This window comes from Stegodyphus dumicola, chromosome 1 (genome assembly GCF_044657685.1).
Source record: "Stegodyphus dumicola isolate Sdum_Otavi_A_Nest chromosome 1, ASM4465768v1".
Classification (NCBI taxonomy): domain Eukaryota; kingdom Metazoa; phylum Arthropoda; class Arachnida; order Araneae; family Eresidae; genus Stegodyphus; species Stegodyphus dumicola.
Genome location: NC_140768.1, coordinates 200,136,135 through 200,158,303, shown reverse-complemented (window position 1 = coordinate 200,158,303; position 22,169 = coordinate 200,136,135). Strand labels below are relative to the sequence as shown.

At 31.5% G+C, this 22,169-nt stretch overlaps 1 protein-coding gene across 2 annotated transcripts in view; it reads right to left on the bottom strand.

Annotated features, from left to right (window-relative positions):
- Atg17 (autophagy-related 17) overlaps nt 1-22,169 on the bottom strand; it is a 160,588-nt gene that overhangs the window by 86,232 nt on the left and 52,187 nt on the right. For both annotated transcript variants that reach the window (XM_035372965.2, XM_035372966.2), the window contains exons 11-13: nt 17,813-17,999; nt 8,118-8,258; nt 3,761-4,657 (exon numbers count right to left, since the gene is read on the bottom strand). In XM_035372965.2, coding sequence (XP_035228856.2) covers nt 3,761-4,657; nt 8,118-8,258; nt 17,813-17,999 — 1,225 coding nt within the window. The remainder of the gene's footprint in view (nt 1-3,760; nt 4,658-8,117; nt 8,259-17,812; nt 18,000-22,169) is intronic.

Below are 22,169 nucleotides of genomic sequence, written 5' to 3'. Positions count from 1 at the left end.
TTATGCCTTTTATAACAGAACTTAAAGCACTGATTTAAGTAAGACTAAAAGTGCAATTAATGATAATTCAGCACATAATGTCTTTTATTACAAAACTTAAGACATTGATTTACAATATTTTAAATGAAAAAGGTTAAAAATGTGATTAAATGCTAATTCAGCACATCATAATTGTGTGATCCTCTTTAGCAGATTAATTAGAAAAGAAAACTAAAATTCCACTCGTAGAAAAATAATCGCCTGGCTTAAAGATGCTACAGCAATTTCCCAAAAGATCAAATTGTAACTTTCATACATGTGCTGTTACTTCCCATAGTTCAAAACATTACTGCCTTAATATGCACAAGGGAACTACCCCAAAAGTGACTGCATTATGACGCCAGAGTGCAATTATGCAGTGATCTCTTCGGCAAAAAGATAAAAAACTGCCCAGATAATATTTACTGGGGTTGATAAAACTTGATTTATGTATACTCCCTTAAAACATAACAGCAGCGACTACAAAGAAAATCTACCTGTTTGTCACAATCAAAGAAAATTCATCAAATGAAAAACAATACCAATTTGATATCATCAATAAATTGTCTTCTTTGGGATATCAATCTTGGGAATTTTTTCTTGCTAATTACAGTATGACTGCTGAAACCTACTGTAGTACCTTGTGACCCCCCCCCAAAAAGCAGGCATCAGACAAAGAAGATGAATACAGTAGAATCTCTTTTAAGCGGCAGCAATGAGACCTCACCGATTTCAAACACAAGATTTTTTTCAGATAATTGAATATATATTTCCAGAATTCACTTGTTCATATTTTGTGATGTCACACAAAGAAAATAGCATAAATAGAAATTGCAGCATGCGAAGTCCATTGGTCATGTTTTTTAATCTATTGCCCACAAATAAATAAATAAATACTATCAAAAATTGGTACATTTCCATATGCACCTGTCACATATTTTGGCAAGTTTTTTTTTTTTTTTTTTTTTTTTTTTTTGTAAATAATTTTTACTTATAAGAATAGTTTACAGATGGCACACACACGCACATAGTAAATTTCCATGCTGTTATTTGAAATTTAAACACATACACAAAGTTCTATATTTTATAAAAATAAAGTTAACATTTAAAAATTGCTTTATTTATGATCATATGACAGCTACAAATTTCTCCATGTGATGGCATATAATTTTGAATGTCTACCTGCTTACATGATTTTTCACCATAGCTTTAAAAATTCACTATGTGTTTGAAGAACCCATCTACTAACATAGATGATAATTAACTAACTGATAACATCTACTGGCATAATAGATATAACATCATCTACTAACATAAATGAACATTTATCAGCAAATCTCGTGAAAGGTCTGCAAATCCTTTATCCGCTTCCTTCCATCTAACTTTTTTGCCCTGATGCTATCTTTATCTTCATCTACACCCTCATCTCTTTCTTTTTTCAGCACATTTCTGATCATAATCATAATCTTGAGAAAATGTGAGGAAACAGAATGATCCAAATTCACTTAAACATGCATCTCCAATTTAATAATACTAACCTTCTGAAAAAGAAGATTTATTAATTTATTAACTTAATCCAAGATATCAACCATGAGCGGCAAACCAATTTAAAATCCAACAGAATTTTCATCACTCAACTAGTCATTTACACCAATAGTAATATAAAGTTCTTCGCATTATTCTAAGCAACAAAATCAATCTGGCATTTTTCAATGTCAATTGTTTTTAAACATCATGGACACTACTTTCAAAGAGTGCAAGTTTGTCTTTATATTCTAGATTAGTGGTCTTAACCCTTTGTTGCATCTTTGTCCACTCTAGTAGACAAAAGTTTAAATTTGTTTATTCTTCTGTAAATGCCTTAACAGATTCCATTCCTGTGTTTATTCATTCTATATTATTAGAACTTTCAACTGTCGATCATAGATGGCTGTATAGCATCACTAAGTAAAGCATTGCTATTTGGAAAATGGCTGCTACTGTTTCCAAGTTAGTAAAATTTCTCATAGTACACATTATATAATATTGCTTACATTTTCTTATACTGCCATTTTTTATTCATACTTAGTAATTTAGGCATTTTATTTTAAATGTCAGTTTGAGAAAATTGTGGAGTGGGTAGATAAAGATCTACCGAAAAGAGTGAATTGAAACCCAAATGCATTGCTTATCAAGCCAAAAAACCACTGGAAATGTTTACGCTTGGCAAGGAATTTCTAGAACATTTGAATCCAATAGGTACAGGTTACAAAATCGTAGCAAAATGAATTCAATCACAATTGACAAAATGAAGGTATTTTGGAGGATCTATGTAGATGTCAGTTGTAGACTTACCATTTAGAAGATGGTAATGATCACTGCAAAAGAGGCAGGAAATTATTTCAAATGCAATGACCGTAAATCTTTGGAAACAGATTTGTATGCATATGCATGCTGTCCACTGTAGTGAACAAACTGTAGCAATTATTTAAAACGAAATTTGAATAAAATTATTTTTTTTATTATTACTATGCTTATTTTAAGTAGAAAAAATACAAACATTTTCGTTTAACTTCTCTCTAGATTATTTGTATGCAACAAAGGGTTAACCTTTTTCACTCCACATACCCTTTCCCCACTTCTACCTGATCAACACATCTACTGGCATAGATATAATTTCTTTAAAACTATTAAAAAATATTTATTTATTTAAATTTAGATTATTTTTAATGTATTTTATAAATTAAACAAGTAAACAATAAAAATGAAAAATAAACAACAGCATGTTGATATATATGCCAAAACTTGAATTAATTTTTTATATTCATAAACTAAATACTTAACAGATTAATAAAAAGCTGACAACATTCCCCTTTGAAACTATAAAATTCTACCAGAGGAGATTTCTCCCTGCTTGAGATCCCCTATTCTAGATAATTCCGACCTACTGCTTGAATAAGGCATGTTAGGCTGGGCACAAAAAAACATACCATAAAAATAATTCGACATTTAAATCCTCAGATCGTTAGCTCATGACATTTTTTTACCTCTTAAGCCTAAATTTCAGATTTTAATTTAGATCTTCAAAAGTGCTGTTATTTTGATATTACCGGTTAAGAGAGATTTACAGTAAATGGATCCTCTATTGAAACAGTGCACTTGCTGCTTGGACCATGCAGCAGTTACCAACATTCAATGCAGTTTATTTTCTTCTGCCATTTTTATTTGCTAGGTTTAGAAACAACAAACTTTCTCTTGAAAAGGGCTAATACTCTGGACAAGATCCAGAAAGAATCATGGATGATTCTGACAATGACAAAATTAATATATGTGTGTAAATGCAGAATATCTGAAGGTTTAATGCATGGTGTCACATTCATTTATGTGTCGAATTGAGTTAAGACTGCTTCTAGCACCTCAGTTTAAAGGAGATGAAGGAAAAAAGAAGTAAAGATAATCTAATAAACACATTTTGAAACATTCTGAATATCTATGATAATCACAGCTACATATTTACTTTCATCCAAATTAAAAATTAAATCATTTATAATAATCTTGAGGTAAAAAATTATCAAATACTGCCAAACAATCAGTTCAATTAGAGATTTTTCCGTTTGTAAACTACATAGCATACGGAAACCTATATCCCAAAAAGCTATTAAACACTAATCAGAGAATTTACATATCATGATTAAAAAAAAAATATTAATGTTAAACTTTGGTAAATTAAAGTGTATAAAAACGTTGCTGTAAAAAAACATACCGTAGCTCCAATCAAGGCACCAGTTTTTTCTTCCACTTGCTTTTGCAATTCAGCTAACACAACATGATGTGATTTCACCATTCGATTGCCCCTCAGAAGAGGGGATGTAGCATTGCTCTCTGTGTAAGAGGACGGCATTGAATCATCTATATAATATTCTGTTGACTGAAAATCTCCAGATACTAACAAAGATTCTGAAGATTTTAAACGTTCTTGAATAGGAGATATTGCATCACCATCACTGCGGGCCTTGGAAATTTTAGGCTGATGCTTATCACGACTTTTATTTACAGCTATCACATCTGAAGAACTAGTAGGACGGGGACCAGATACACTTCTTTTACTATCAATTAACTGAGTACAAATATCAACTGGAGAAGTTCCATAGCGTTCAACAGTTTCAAACTCTTCACCATCAGATTCACCAGCCACTGTGCCATCTTCTGGAAATTCACTCTTACCAAAAGTACCACTTAATAGTCCTGAGTGTTGAGAGGATGTTTTTGTGCGCTTTAAATTCACTTCCATTTCAGAGCTAGGTAAGAGAGGGTCTTCAAAAGGACTTGAAGTAAGGCTAAAAACTTCGTTGGGTAAGCTGGCATATTCACTTGGAAGGCTACTATAATCACCGGCAGGTGCTGCCAATTTATGAGGATATATTTCATCTTTCTTTTGATGAGATTTGTCCCCTAAACTGGAAGAATCACCTACAACTCGTGATAAAGGAATGTTACTGCTGAATGCAGAGTCCGTCTCAGCTTGTGAGATGCATGGCATAGGTTCTGGAGGCGACACTTCACAGAAGTGAGAGAGCTCTGGAAACTGCAAAGTTAACCATTCTAAATCCTCCTTGACAATATTTGGCAAATTTTGGTCAAAAGGTTGAGGACATTCAATCTGGAAAAAATACTTAAAATAACTACTCTATATGGTAATTTTTTTTTTTTTTAAAGAAAAAGAAGAAGAATGTAAGAATTTTAGTTATTTCCTAAAGCTTTTTAGTAGTTTCAAAACCAAATATTACTTTTAAATAACAATTTTAAATATGGCAGAGGGAAAAAAATCTTTTCATGGCTATCAACTAATGAAATGAATATATATTTAATAAAAAAAAAGAAGCTAATGTTTGCAGATCATTTTACAAGCATTTATTTTACAATACTTATAAATTCACACACTGAAATGCAAGCATATGTTTAAACATTTCAATAACACCTTCACTGAAATACAAGGCAAATGCAAAATGATTTACTTAAAACACCCTGAATGAGTTTTGCATTGGGAATGCACTCTTTTGGTATATCTAATACAATGATCAAGTATCACCTGTTATCAATAATATTTGAGCTGCCATACCATTTGTATCCTTGATATGTAATAAGGAAATGTTTGCCAGTAATAGAATGTACATTAACTAAAACCTATTTGACTATCAGTAGATAGATAGATAGATAAGATCTAGAACAGATATCAGTATTTTAAAACAATATATATGTTAACTACAACTATCCTAAGACACTACGAGTGGATTAACAATAAGCAGCCATTTGACAGAAGGCTCACATTACGCAACCATGTGTAGCTGGTCCTAGAAATGCTTGTATTACCAGGAGCAATACAACCACAAAACCTATGATGATAATCAGGCATCTCAGATTTTCTTGATACTGAACAGCATCAACAACAGACCCCTTGAAGGATTTACAAAAATTAGCTACTGTGTTGACTGCTACTTCCACCAGAACCTCAATGATAGCAGGATTCATGTATAGTGTAAACAAAATCTAAATGTGTACCCCGGTTATGCAGCTGAAGTTCAAAAGGTGGCTGGAGATAATGTTCTGGTAATAGAAGCCTTATCCTGGTAACCTGGGTCTCTTGATTACCATTCTATAAATACTGCAATTATTGAATGTCAAAAGCTGAGGACCTAACAGTTAGCCACTTTCCTTTGTATATGTATGAAGTTTAACCAGACTAGGGCATCCTATTTCAAAAGCAGAATTCAAATAATCATTGAGTTTCCTACAGTCATTGAGTGTCCTGATTTAATACAAATAAAATATCAAAGCAACCCAAGAAGCGAGTGTAAAGCTTAAAAGAAATATCAAGACCCCACCCTGATAATATATTTTACTGTTGCAATCAAGGTTCAAGACTGGCTTTTAACATGGACCGACAGATTATTCCCCGCTCCAAGTTGAAGCAAAAAAAAAAATGCATTTTGAGTGGAAAGGTGGTTTTAAATCTTCTTTAAAAGTGTGCGATGTAATTATCTTCATTTTGATATATTTCTTCTGTTTATACATATCTATGTTCCTGTTATAAAACAGAAAAACTTTTATGCTGTTATCATTATATTAAAAAACACAAATTAATAAAGTTTAATTTATTTAAATATGTTTTTATACATTTTTTGTTCATCAGTCTTAGGCAGTGGCAGCTGGTCATCTGAATCAAGTGAATCACTGATTCATTTAGAGTTTTTTTTATATATGCATTTTCTTATATATAGTAAACACTCAGCAAATTTGAACTAATGTGGTCACTACTGCATATTTCTCTCCTAAATGAGAAATTCAAAAATTTCTTTCAATGGTCAAATCTCAGCAAATCTAAAAGTTTTCAATAAAACTAATGCAATTGAGTAATTTAATTATTTTGGAGATCATGAGTTGTCACTGATTTGTATGGTCCAGAATATCTCGTCTTCTTCCAGTGTAGCTCATGGAAGCCAAAAGGTTGGACACTTCTGGTTTAGAGAAAAATAACAATGAATTTCCCATATTACCACAGCTTCCAATCTCCAGACTGTAGAGTAATTAAATATTTATGAAATAATTTAGAATGAATTCTGACAGTAGCTGATCAGCCTTCATGAAATAAACATGAATTTACAGTACAGCGGAAGACAAAAATAAGAGAATCTTAGTTTCCCAACATTACAAACTGTTTTTCATAAGTTGTTACAATCAACTAACTTTCATAATCTGTTCCTAGGCATATGTGATTCATGACTGCATGCAAAGATTGACCAATGAAACTGTCATTAAAATTCTTAATAACAATATGCTTGGAAGACTTGAGGCAGGACAACCTGTTAAAAAAGTCATTACTTTCTTTTCTATGGACCATTCTGTCATATTTTGATGAAACAATTTCAAATGCATGAGATAATTATAACGAAATCCATCCAAGGATATAGCTCTAAGGTGGCAATAGGCCTCACATCACTAGCTATTTAAAATGTTGAGCATTACACAGAAATTTGAAATTTCTGACACATAAATCCATTGTGTTTCATTATTTGGTTAAAAATTCTAATGCAATTATCAGTAACACTTTTTTTTTTTACCTCGAAAGCTAGTGTCTGGGACATTTCCACTTATTAATGGGACATGAAAGACAAAATGTGTAAAATTTACATTTTTTTAGTAATCCTATCTAAGAAAACATATCTGAGCTTGAAACAGGAAAATTATTCACCAACTGCAAGTCCCCCATCCTATACACCATGTTTAAAATATTTTTAAGGAGCTATGTTAGGTTGTACAAAATATAGAAGAGTTCTACAACCAAATTTAATAAGAGAAACTAATGGAAAATTCAGAATACCATTTCCTGCTGATTCATACCTGTTTCTAGTTTTTCAAGCATATTTCACATAATGTTGAACTCTATAGTACTACAAGCATGATAAAGTAATGCCTTGCAAAACTTCTTTGCATGCTCATAAATCATTTCTTCAAAGCTTTCCCCAGAGCGACTCTTTTTTGGGGGAAAGGGGGTTTATGGGGGGGAAACAGGATTATGAGAGCTAATAGGATGATTAGAAAGGTTCCTAAAATCATAGATAAAATGTGTATCTAAAGCTACCATTTCTTTAGATTATGAACAATAAACAGCTCCTGGGAAGCTCAGTGATAATAGTAATAATAATAATAATAAATCATACTACATGCAACAAACAAAATATGCTGAATAAGCATTGCATAATTATAATTAAGTACTAATAAATATACTCAATTCAATAAAAATATTAACAGTAAAATTTGCAGTTTAAGCAAAATGCTTATGAAGAATAATAAAAATAGCAAGTGCCTGTTCAGAAACATATTTGAACTTAAAATATCAAATGACAAGGAAAAAATAATTAAATTTGAGAAAAAATAAATTGTTTAAAATTAGCAAGCAAGAGTCTACAAAAATCACTTATTAATTTTTTCTCCTCTGATGTTTTCTGGCTGCTGATCCACATTATCAGAATGAAGTACAGGCTTTTATTAAAAAATAACTGAAACAATTCAGAAATAATTCTTAATGGCAAATAAGGGGAAAAAGTAATCAAGTGACATACAGCAAATGGTGGAGGCAGATCATCCATTCCAGGAAACAAATTGTCTACCATGTTTTTTGACTCTTCACTGTTAAAGCTCTTTCGCAAGGAAACTTCTTTATCATAGGTTTTGAAAGCTTCAGCTGATAGCTCAGTTGCCCACTAATGAAATCAAAATAAACATAAGATCATAGATAAAGTTGAATAAACTACTGGTACTATATAAAACTGACATTTAAATACATAAAATATTACATTAATTTATAACATGAACAAATGTTTAGTAATAAACATGTACAATTATTTATTGTCTTTTATGAGAAATGAAATGAAAAATCCAATAAATAGATGTTGAACATTTAAAAATACTGTAGTACCTAAATACATCTCACGCCTCCCCCAACACACAAAGAAATGGAAAATGTAGATAAGATACATTTCAGGCAAAGGTTATTATTGTCCCCATTCTGATCATAATAACTTCAAGGATACATTATATTCATTGGTTATTCTTTAGATAAATTTAAAATAATTTGAGGTACTGATATTCTGAACTAAATAAATAATTATTGGAGATAATAAGGCAACAAGAATCAGCGTAATATTCATACATCTGCATTTCCAATAATCATTATATGGTGTGTTAACTCAAATTTAAATAATTATTTTAAATAATAATAATTTTAAATCAATAATATAAATAAATAATACATAAAATAAATAAATATAATTTAAATAAATAAATAATAATAATAATGCATAACTACAACATATGTGCACACTTTTTTATAATCTAGTTTCTAAATATCATTTTATTGGCCTTTCCAGAATAAAAGAAATGTTGATCCAGCCTAAATCTAATTCTGTAAAATACAAATCAGTCAAAAAAAATTATTTTACTTGGAATTGACATCACTTTTAATGAGTTTACCTCCTCAAATTAAGCACATTTTCACCAAGCTGGTCTTAAAACACGTTAGACTAATCAGTATTAATGGCTACTCAGATTTGTTGATGGTCATTCATTCAAAAGGCACTTGATAATATTCCTTTATGAAAAAACATATATCTAACCATAGCATTATAAGTAATTCCCTTTGCAAAAATTACTTTTGCACCTGATTTATCAAAAGATTAAAAGATACAATTGTCTATAAAAAACCAAATTCCGCAAATGAATAATAACAATATATAAATTTAATTCTTGTTAACTTAAGTTATTAATTCCTGAAAGCTAAATGAAATTTCTCAGTAACAAAACTTGAAAACATGCTACATACAATTTGGTACAAAAATCGTATAACACATGCCTATTTTGTAATTTGAATCCATTAAAAAGAATGGGAAAAATCATTCTACACAATACATAGCACATCATTAAAGGAAAATTTTGCAAAATACTTAGTACACATTTTAAAAATCAAAACCTCATGATTTTTTTAAAAGTTATACTCAAGGGAAATATGCAGAAATGCAAGTACCCATAAGTTTTTTGCATTGTGCTGCATACCAGCACAAATATTTTACACAAAAAGTACTGTAGCAAAAATTGAGACTAAGCAGATCAACACCTCCTAACATCATAAAAAGTGCACACACTGAAGCATATCAGCACTGCTTATTATATGAACTGTTCTTTCAGCAATAATATACTACAAATCAAATAGCTAACTACATGTTAATACACATTTTATATTTGCAATAAGATCAAAAAACTATACACATTCTGCATTGGAGTAATTAACCATTCTTACTAAGCATATGCACATGAAACATTCAAAAGTAATGAAATATAAAGAAACATTTTAGATAATAAATTTTAAACTTAATACCTAGAAATACAAATTAAAAATAACATATGTCTACAACTTAATGGTTTGGTCTTAAAAATATTGTACTTGTATATTAACCAGATATGCAATACTTACAACAAACTAAATAGCCACCAACCCAATGAAAAATGACTTTCATACTCAGTGGCGCTCATCTGCTCGCAGTAATTATGCGTCTCAGATTGATCCTCCTTTTTTGCTGGCCAAGGTTGATGATGTAATTCGTAATTTAAGGCTTGGCAGGGCTCCTTGCAGGGATTTCTATTCCCAATGAAACTATAAGATACTTCGATGCACTTCTGCGTCTTAGCAACATTGTACAGAGGGGCAAGACGAGAGGTTTGTACACTATTTTAATTTTTCTTGATATTGAAGGAGCTTTCGATAATGCATGGTGGCCTGCTATTCTTAATTTACTAAAAGAAATGAAAATACCTCATAATGTGTTTAATGTTGTTTCTGATTTGCTGAAAGACAGGACGGTCGAACTTTTTTGGGTGGCACCTCAAGTGTTCATCGACCTCAGAGAGGATGTCCACAAGGCTCTGTTTCTGGTCCCAAGCTTTGGAATATTATTATGAATGATCTCTTCAGTTGTGAAGTCATTGCCTTTACAGATGATTTGTTGATTTGTATTCAAGGAAAAGAAATGCAAAAAGCTTTTCATCTTGCCCAAGATGTTTTAGATTTCATTTATCATTGGTCAATAAATTTTAAGTTAAACTTTAACCATGCAAAATACAAGACCACGTTTATTGATAGAAAAAATACTACTTATGAAGGATATCAATTAATTTTGAATGACAATCCCCTTGAGAGGGTGAATGAAACTAAATATTTAGGTGTTTTGTTGGACAGCAAATTAAACTGGAAAAAGCACATTTCCTAATAAATGTGAGAGACTTCAGCGTGGGCTGAATCGCATTGCATGTTATAGTTTTGGTGTTAAATCGAATGTTAGCGCAATTATTTATAAACAAGGCATTGTACCCTTTATTTCATATGGATGTAGAGCTTGGAGATTGTCTCTAAAAAAGAAAATGAACTCTAAACGTCTGCTTCGAGTTCAAAGATGAATTTTGCTGCGAGTTATAAGGGGTTACCAAACTATTAGTTACAATGCTGTTTTCTCTCTTGCCGGATTTCTACACCTGGATTTGTTTATTTTGACCTTTATAGATTACAAGAATAGTCTTGAAAACTACTCCAATTCTCATTTTGATCGTTTTTTGCCCCTATCTGTTCTTCCACATCCTTCTGTAAGACAACCAGTACAGATTCAGGATAGTATGGACACTGATGTAAATTCATTCTCATTTGTGTTGTATACAGATGGTAGTAGGATTGATGATAAAGTTGGTTTTGCTTATGTTATTTTTGAAGATGATATTGAAATTGAGTGTCACCAATTTCGCATTAGAAATGAATGTACTGTATATATTTCTGAGCTTCTGTGTATTAATTTTGCAATTAGTGGATAATTAGCCATAATGGACGTGGTTCCAGCTACTAATCTGTACAGATTCACTCTCTTCCCTGGAATCCCTTAAAAATACCTCTTTATGTAATGATATTATTGTTAATAAATAGTAGTCTCTAAGAGATATCGAGAAGGGTATTTCAGTGTTTTTTACATTTGTCCGTGGTCGTTCGGGTAATTATGGAAACGAGAGAGCTGATTGGCTTGCTAAAAATGATATTAATGTTGATGTAAATATTCCAAAATCTTATTTTAAAAAAACATTCAAAGCTGAAATGATTGAACTGTGACTATATCTCTTCTGATGTGGGATCTGTTACAAAAACATTCTTCCCAACTATTTTTGAAAGACTGAAAAGTAAGGACTTGTTGCTCAATTTTAAAGTTACGCAATTTTTGTCTGGACATGGTAAGTTTAATGTTTATCTTGAACGATTTAAGCTGACATCTTCCAATTTGTGTTATTGCAATCTTAGCGTTCAGCAAAGTGTTTTCCACCTACTTTTTGACTGCCCATTGCTTGATAAAGCAAGAAATCTATTGAAATGTAGATTAAAATTAGTTGGAATTCATTGGCCGCCGAAATGTTATGATTTTGTATCTTCAGCTTCGTCCTACCGAGCTTTCAACGATTTTGTTGACTTTTATTTTAAACATTGTAAATTATTTCTTTATACATTTTTATACTTTTGTATTTACTTGTCTTTTTTTATCTTTGTGTATGATTTCACTGTATTGTTGAAAGCTGATGATATTACTTACAATTTTGCCTTTCTTACTTATGATTTGTGTGTGATACTTCGTGGTGCACGAGGATCTCTTTTTCTTTAAATATATATAATTTTTTTTTTTTTTAAATGAAATAAATTTTTTTAAAAAGATCAAGTTTATTATGAATTGGAAACAAGAAATAGTTTTATATTACCTTATTTGATACAAAGGCAGAAATAAAACTATTTAAGGTACTTAATTTATAAAATAAAGGAGCATTACGAAATAATTTTGCACCTGGCTAATATGTATATGTCAAAAATATATATATTTCAATTACTTCGCAGGTAATGGAATTATAATTTTTACACTGATCTCAGCAACACTTATCAATAGAATTGTTCTTAAAAACAACTTTATCATTTAAAATTACTTAACTGATACAATGGTTTATAAAATTGAATAACAGACACAAATAGCATATCTAACAAATGCTTAGATCCAGCTAACTCTATTATGTCACAGGTGAGGTCAGTGAGACGTATTTGTAGTAATAAATATCACTTTTTCACAATACTAAATTTTAACTTATGATCAGCATACTGCCAATTGAAGAGCAATTCTCATGCTCATTAGGGTTAAAGCCTGGACACATAGCATCATTTTCAAAGCAATCCTGGACCAGATAAACTCAGACTGCTTAGCATTAACATCTACAAAAATTCAGAATTTGAAGAATTTCAGCAGAAGCCCAACAAGAGTATATCCCTAGAATGATGTAGTAATTAATCCGTCATAGATAACAGAACAAAGAGCAAAGCTATCTCATATTAAATTGACGACTTCACTAACTTTGATTCCTTTACAATGGTGGTGACTGACTACTTCTGTTAAGATAAAGCCCATCAAATATAAACGTGCACAGATTATCTGAATTTGTTTAGAAAATGATCACGGCTCTTTCCAAATGCGCAGGATAAAAAAAGGGGGGGAATGCCGCGGCGCGCAATGAATTGGAAGTTGATCTGTCAGCACTATCCTTATCTTCAGGGCAGATGTTTTTATTTTATTTGGTTTATAATTCTTTACTAAATGTAGTATTTCATCTCGATGTACTCTGTTTTTGATATGATTTAAATTAAATTCCTCGTCATTATAATTCGCTTCCGATAGTGAAGAAAGTGACACAGAGGTTATTGAAAATGAAAATATTTCGACTGACAAATTAGTCGGTATTCTCAACACAACAATTATAGGACTTGAACAGCGGAACTTTGTAACTGAACAAGAAATTATGTCTGTTTATAGAATTAAAGAGAAAGTATTATCATATAAAATGAAGCAACTTAAACAACTTACATTGAAAGAAATGTTTAATAAAGTAAACAAATAAATATTAAGCTTTTTTTTTTTTTTTTTTTTTTTTTTTTGTAAATTTTGTAAATACGATTTTTGAAATTTGATCATAATTGTTCTTTATTTCATAAATTACGGTTTCATATTTTTAATTTTATAATTTCTGCATGCCATCTTACTAGATTTAAATTGATGATTTATAATCCGGAAAAATCGATAATCCGGAATCGCCGAAGTCCTGACGAGTCCGGATTAACAACTTTTGACTGTATAGCACAAAATCTGAGATCCAGAATCACTGGGACTTTACTGATTCTGGATTTTGGAAATTTCTCCATTTTAGATCAGGAAGATGACATGAAGACATGGCAACATTGGGGCTTTATTTATCATTTAAGTCAGATAGAAGAATCTAGCCCCACCCAACAAGGCCAGCACCAGAGCTGATCCAGCCATACTATGAGGCAAATGTTTTAAAATTTAGAAGAGCACCAAACAGCAAAAATTAGGAAAGACAAATTTTTTAGAATTTAGGAGCAGCAAAATTTTTAGAATTTGGTAGATGATGGGTAGCACAATTTAAGACCCACAAAGACTGCAGTGGGTGAGGAAAATGCAATGAATGCCCCAGCCCTATTCCCCTTCTAACCACTCAATCCCCCAAAAGTGTAATCTCACCAACATCAACACAATATTAATCAATATACTACTAGAGTGCAACTATAACAGTGTTTGAAAGTGACATGCACAAATCTTAGTCAGAATCACAGAAAAAATGCATTTGGGGTACATCTGCTTCCTTCAGCTGAGTTTTACATTCTGCAATACTAGATTTTCTGAGGGATTTCTTCTTATTATTTTAATTATTTATTTATTTTCGGCTAGCAATCTGAAGGTATGGATATTAAATCATTCCAGATCTTAAACTTTGTACTTAGTTAAACTAACTCCATTGTAAATACATATGCAAAATTTTTGGTTCATTCTGGATATTAGACCGATAGTCTAGCATCATACATACTGTTTGATTAAGTAAAACATAAATACATTTCTCTGTTTATCCTTCATATATACCATTTAATAATTTACCATTTAAATCACTTTAGATAGAGAGAGTATCTTTTATGAAATTGGTGTTTTCTACACTACAAAATGATATATTTGTAGCATATAAAAATTTAACTAATTAATGACCTATTTTAGATTTTTGAGAAGATAGCTTTAGAAAATATTTCTTGGACCATGCATTATGCGTTTTGACTTAGAACACTTATCACACTTGCTAATCGACACTGAAAAACCAGATTTTCTTTTTAAGAAATAATAAATATACACAGAAAGAAAATATATTTCTTAATAACCAATTAACTTTAAATAATAAAAAATTAATACCTGAAAGTTCAGTTACTAATAATAGACTAATGCAAATAATAAAAAATACTTAAATGTTAATTTTTTATTAATATTATTTATACCTTTTAATAAAAAAATACTTTAATCAGCTTCATTAATCATTAAATAACTTTCACCAGATCAATAATAATTGATAGCAAAACACGAATTAATGGAATTCTGCATGTAGAATTGTGTTAAGAACATCGAATGATAGCAAATTGGAGCGTATGAAAAAACAAAGAGCTTTGTTACAGTCTAAAGGCAAAAACACAAATATTTGTTCTTCACAAGATAAACTTAATAAAAAAAAGTGTCTCCTGTTGAGCAATCTTTTTATTTTGGGAAAGCTTTACACCTATATTTTGTAGCATTATTTTGAGAATTGCCAATTAAATTCCTCACAAGTGCTGAAATTACGATATTTTCCACACCTATTGTAAACAGTGGAAGTAGTAACTGAATCTTCACTTACTTTTTAAAGTACTTTATAACTTTCAAGAGAGCCTTTTATCTTGACTATAGAAACATTTACTCCTTTCTTAAAAAATGAAAGAAGTGGCTGGTCGAGGATTCTAGATCAACATTTCTCTAAACATAACCAGCATGTGCCCACGTTTCAAAATTTTATTATTTGAGCATTATACAGTCGTTGGATTTGTTTTAATTTTCCTTTTCATTTTGAATTAAGATAATAATAAATATCAACAATGTGTGCCACCACACTTATTAGTAAAGAAACTGCCTTTTTTTTTTTTTTTTTTTTTTTTTTTCATTTGCTAAATTTAAGAGGCAACAGTTGCACTTCATAATTTGCAAAATCTGAATTTTCTTTCTTTAAGCTGCCTGCAACATCAGTCTTCAAGCCTACCATTCCCGGCGCACTGTCGGCACTAAATAGTAAGCAATTATCCAAAAGAACTGGGTAAAGTAAACTACACTAAATTTCTGAAGACTAAAAAGAAACAACAATTGTACAGTTTTGCATCGGTATTATTGCTTCCATCCATTGAGAGGCAGAATGAAACTGTTTTAATGCTATCAGTAACTAAAGATTTATTTTTCATACACATTTCTTCAAAAATTGCAGCCCCTTTTTATCCTTGCACTTGAGTATTTCTTAGCGATTTCATGACCAAAAATTATTTTTCTAAATAAAGCTACAGTATGATCCAATACATTCAGTGGCAGGTTGTGCTCAGGTAAAAAGACAGAGAACAGGCATTCTACATTAATAACTTTTTGGTCCTTTGTTTCCACAGAAAAAAAAAAAAAAAAAAAATTCTTTCCAATACAACTCATTTTGTACTTCTGTACACACAACTTTAAAAATATCGGCCCTTTCACTGTGCAAAATTGAAAAATCGCAATAAGAAACAGTACACATCACAAATGTCTTACATTTTCTGTGCGAAATATAGAAGAAAAATCATGTGTGTAGAATTTTTGAGAAGTACATGACTATTTTACCTTTTTCACAGACATAACTAAGACAAAAATTGCAATTTCTTAAACTGCTTCTCTGAAAGCACATGAAAATCACAGCAGTCACTAGCGAGATGAACGAAATAACAACCTCAATCTTGCTTTGTGCTCATTGGCTAATATATGCCAGTTCACCTTCAGCAGAGCTTAATGCTCATTGGAAAACTTAAAGAGAATGTTTTTGGACTCTCACAAAGCAGAAGCATGCCATATCTCACTGATGAAATAACTTTGGTTTTCTTTCATACATAATCTAAAGAAAACCAAGTGCTTTCAGATGGCAAAAATCACTTTTTTTTATTTCGAATATTAAGTACATAAAAGCTCCAAAAAATTCATGAGAAATTTTAAGAATATGAGAAGGTCAGGTTGGAAGGAGTAAGGTAATAAATGAGAAGAGTTGGCAACTCTGACATATCATCAGATTTACATCTGATATTAGACAGGCACACAAGTAATGCATTTTCATTCCCCCCCAAAAAAAAGCTTCTATTTTGTTGTCAGTAACTAAAATCTCTTAAAAAATATTATCTTAACCTTTTATTTTAATATATCATTAAAAAATTGCTGATAAAAACACACATTGCTATTGCATCCAGGAATAATGTTCATGTTATCGTGAAAGATATCCTGTGAAATGAGGAGAACGGATACAAAGTATTTGCAGCCAAGCATATAGCTTTCTTTCTTTATTGAAAATTTGCAGTTTGTTTCTGATACCACCATTCCACCTACAGCTAAGCTCAAAGTAATGCTGACTGCCTGTCATCTGCTTACAGCAAGGTACACCTATGCCACTTTAATTTTGACAAGAAGCTATTACTCTTAGGCAACTTTGGCTTGCTTCTTTAGCAATATTACCAGCATTGGCTAATTGTTTTAGCAATGTTAACTAATTTGTTAGAGCTGTTTCCCTGATATGCATTTTACTTTTTATTAATATGCATGTTACAGCGACTTAAGTGCTGTTCAACAAACATATTACTTGACCTGTAGCTAATCCAAGATTGGTAATTTCAGCTACATTGCATGCGAAAAATAATCTTATCACACTCTCATTTCTCTGATGATAATCACCACTTGATATTAAAAATGTACTGGTAAAAAATATCATTTCTTTTTCTCCTTAACAAACTGCTAGCTTCCATCATTTTTATATCAAATGAATTTGAGTGTTTACAAATTGTCATTCAGAACTGCATGTACTTTTAAAATTTCTGCCCCCAACAGATATTTCAGCTTTTTATTTTAAAATGAATTGTTAGTTTTGAACATCAGTGTACTTAATGATTAATTATATTTATTTAAAAATAAAATTTATAGGCATAAATACATTATGTGTAGCTTTCTAAAGGCATATATCATTAACCAGTAATATAAAACATTAACAAATAATTCGTAAATCAAATTAAACATAAGCATAAGTAACTTAAATCCAGAAATGAGGAAACAATTCAGACCTTCATATAATTTGCAGAAAACGCTTTTCTTCGGCAGACTTCTGCCAGAGATTTGAGATACCTTTCTGGAGCTAGATGTACTTGACGGAAACTCTCTATTTGCTTGACAAAAGATTCAACATGTTTTTGGAGAAATATGTACTTTACTTGCAGGTCATACATTTCACTCTCGACTCGGCAAATGTAACTAAAAAAAAAAAAAATCCACAAATTGAGAAGATAATAGACATGTTTCACTTGGATAAGACAGAGGCTGTATAAATAATGCATACACCATATTGTTTTAGATTGTACAAATAATGGGTATACCACAGAAGGCTTTTGTGAAAGTTTGTAAAATCTGGTTCAAGCTGAAAGCAAAATGACCAATTTAAAATATTTTCAAAGAGAATAAATACTGGGTGCCTAGATAACTGATGCACCTGTAACAGCAGTCAAAGTTACAGGGAATACTATCAAGAGTGTTAGTTGGATAGCATCATTCTATAGTGCATAAGGGCAACAATGAATGTTTTTAGGTCTGCTAATACAGAATAAAGGAGGGTGACACCTCACCACTATACTGTAGGCACTGGCCTGTATCGTATGATAGTACAACAAAATTCAGCTGTTAATTTGCATTTTATCTGGAATAAGGCAAATTCTACTGAAATATCAGCAATACATGAGCTTTCTTATGATTTTATATGATTTTTGGAAAGAACTGCCATAACAGAAATAACTTCAACTTGCATTTAAGGCAAAAAGTACTATGCAGCTAGTATCAGAATATGTGCTTCTGAGCTGCTGAATTGCATTTACAATTACCTGAGGTTATTTCATATTCAAAATCACATTTTTTTCAGCTATGCACAACACTGGAAATACAACAGCTTTTGACTGAACTACAATGTAAAAACAAACCTTAAGATGTATGTGAAAAGAGCATAGAAATTCAAAAAAATAAAAACTACAATTCTCAGAAAAACCTCACTTAAGAAGCACTTACAAAAGAAGGGGGGAACTTCTGGATAAATGGATAAAGGCATATCTGTCTCAAAATTATGTGATAAGTATGGCAACGGACAGTCAACTGTATATGACATAAGAAAAAAGAACGTTTTGAATTTTTGATGGATTCCGACATCCCACTCGTAATGAATAACAGAAAAATTGTTCGTTATACTAAACGTGCCAAACATGACAAAGTGATGATTGAATGGGTCAGACAGCATCACAGCGAGGGTGTGTCATTGACGGGTCCAATGGTAATGGCTCAAGTCAAAATATTTCAGGAAGTGATCTTAAAAACTGAGTGCACATATTCGACAGATTGGTTAACCAAATTTAAAAATCGCCATGGTATAAGGCAATTAAAAATTTCAGGCGAGAAAGCTTCAGCTGATACTGAACTACTTGCAGATGAATTCAATGAACTTCTTACTAGTGAAAAATTATCGACAGAACAAATTTACAACACTGATGAAACTGGTCTTTTCTGGCAATATGTACTGCAAAATACCTTGGCAATCTCTACAGAAAAGGCTCCAACTAGTGTCAAAGATACCAAAGTGAGACTAGCAATTTTAGCATGCACAAATGTTGCAGGAAAACAGATTCGCAAACCTTTCTTAATCGTAACAAATACACAACCTCGAGCATTTAAAGGAGTAACGATTTTCCCTGTTATATTTTATGAAATTAAAACAGCATGGATGACTTGCGCATTAATGAATGATTGGTTTGAAAATCATTTTATACCCAAGGCTCGGCAACATTTGAATTTCGTTGGTTTACCTGATGATGAAAAAATTGTCCTGGTTGTAGACAACTGTTTGGCTGATACTTCGCTTAAAGTTTTAGTGAAAGATATGTAGCCGTGTTATTCTTTCCTCCAAATTGTACGTTCATCATTCAGCCTACAGATATTGGAATAGTGCGAGCGCGGAAATGCAGATATAAAGTAGCATTTTTTTAAATCCCATGTTAAATTTCTTGAACAATGGCAAGGCTATTCAAGAATTTTTGAAATGTTTTAGAATAAAATCTGTTGTGTGAAGCATAGTAAGATCGTGGGAGGACGTGTCTCCGCATGCTTGGCATAATTTATGGTCAGCTACCATATTTCATGGAGAAGATGACAAAAACAATAGACCGGAATCTGAAAGTTTTCAGATATCGCACACCAAAGGTGAAATTTTCCAATTAATGGATTTTGTAAAGAAATGTGGAGAGGCGATAATAAATGAGGATGATGTAACACAAGTTTTTCGATGCGATGACAATGCCCCAATCATCAATCAATTAACGGACGGCAAAATTTGTAATATGATTCTATATCCAGAAAATAGCGCTATCAACAGTGAAGACAGCGACACAAAGGTTATTGAAAATGAAAGAATTTCAATTGAAAAGTTAGCTGAATTCTCGGCACAGCAATTACAGGACTTGAACAATGGAACTTAATAACTGAAAAGAAATCATGCCTGTCTGCAGAATTAAAGAGAAAATATTAGCACAAAAAATGAAGCATCTTAAATAACTTACATTGAAAGAAATGTTTAATAAAGTAAACAAACAAGCATTAAGCTTCTTTTTTTATGTGTGTGTGTGTGTGTAAATTATGATACCCTTTAGATCCTAAATGTTCATTATTTCATACATCACAGTTTCATATTTTTAATTTTATAATTTCTTGTCATATTACTAGATTTAAACTGATGATCTAATATCTGAAAAAATCCCAAATCCTGAATGACAGAAGTCCCGACGAGTCTGGATCTCAGACTTTGTACTGCATTCCAACGGCTCTTTCAACAAAAAATGGAGAAACCGAAATTAGACTTTTATTCCGTTTTGTATTAGCTGTGAAATGCTTGGCACCAGAGCGGAATCTTGGCTAAAGGCGCATGCGCCGCCGAAATTGGTACTGAAATGTATTCTGTGAAAAACTTGATTTTTGTGGTACATTGGAAGTTGCGCTTTAAGGTGAAACCTAGCGCCAGAGAGTCGCTATGGAAAATAAATGTATTGAAACTGTGTAATGTGTGTGGTGTTATTTTATTATGATATATAGCTATCGACGGGAAATAGAATAAGTCAATTCAAGTATTGTGGTCCGTCAAGCCGGAGCAGCTAATGAAGTTTATGAGACTGTGAATTTACTTTCGATTTTGTGAAACGAAGAATTACAAAGGATACTTCCAGATTGAAGTTCTGTAGAAACAAAAGGGTAAGTACCCTCCTCCTCTTTGAAGCTCATTGTACTTTTTTGAAGCTCTTTATTTGTTTATTGACTTTTGCTAATTAAAATGTCACTGAAGGAGATATTAGCGAAAAAACGTACATTGAAAATACAGTTAACAAAGTTAAAGCAAAATATTGCGGATGAAAATGTCCAAGGAAGTGACTTGGAAGTACTAAAGAATAAATTTAAAGTTTCTGAGACAGATATAAACTCTAATTTCGATTCTTGGTTCGGGTTATGTACGGAAGAAAGTATTGATGCTTATGTAAAAGAGAAAGAAGAGATTGACGATATTCTCTTAGATGTAGAAGTCGAATTAAATCGTAAATTAGCTAAACTTTCCAAAGAAATTAAATCCAAAGAAATAAAATCCACGAATACTGAGAACAATGTTAAATTACCCAAAATTAATTTGCCAATGATTTCGGGTAACTTACATGAGTGGCTTTCATTTAAAGATATCTTTTTAGCCAGTGTTGATTCAAATCCTAATTTAACAGATGCAGTCAAATTACAGTACTTAAAATCTTCTCTAAGAGGAGATGCTTATCATATTGTGCATGTTCGAACTAAAGTTCCGTAAAGGAATAAACTGATGTTTGCTTTTACCGCGGCGGGGGGAAAATATTGTTAGAACACACAGGAACGAGGATGTGCTAACATGTATAGATCCGGCACTATGCCGCATATGATATTTCATATTTGTTTCAATCATGTTGTTATTGTTTTCAATAAATAATCAAAAGACAACTACTGTGAATTAAATGACTCAACACTTCAGAATGAAGATATCACAAATTTGTTGGTGAACGCCGGACATGATTTCAACCTTCTGATGGAATGTGAACCTTTCTTTGTTTTGGAAGTTTCTGATTCGCGACCATGGAATTGAGGTAGGTCCCTTTAGATTCAGTTCTTGAAGTGTTATGATTTTGTATGTGATAGGAAGTTTTGAATTTATAGTGGTGATTTGATTATTTAGTTGATGTAATTGAAATTTAGTTTTGAGAACAGAAGTAGTTTATGTAAACATGGTGAAACGAGTTAAAAGGTTAAGGCAGAAACGAAACTGCATTAGGCAGCTCTTTTGGCAAAAATTGAAGACGCAATAAATAAACCTTTAAGTGAAAA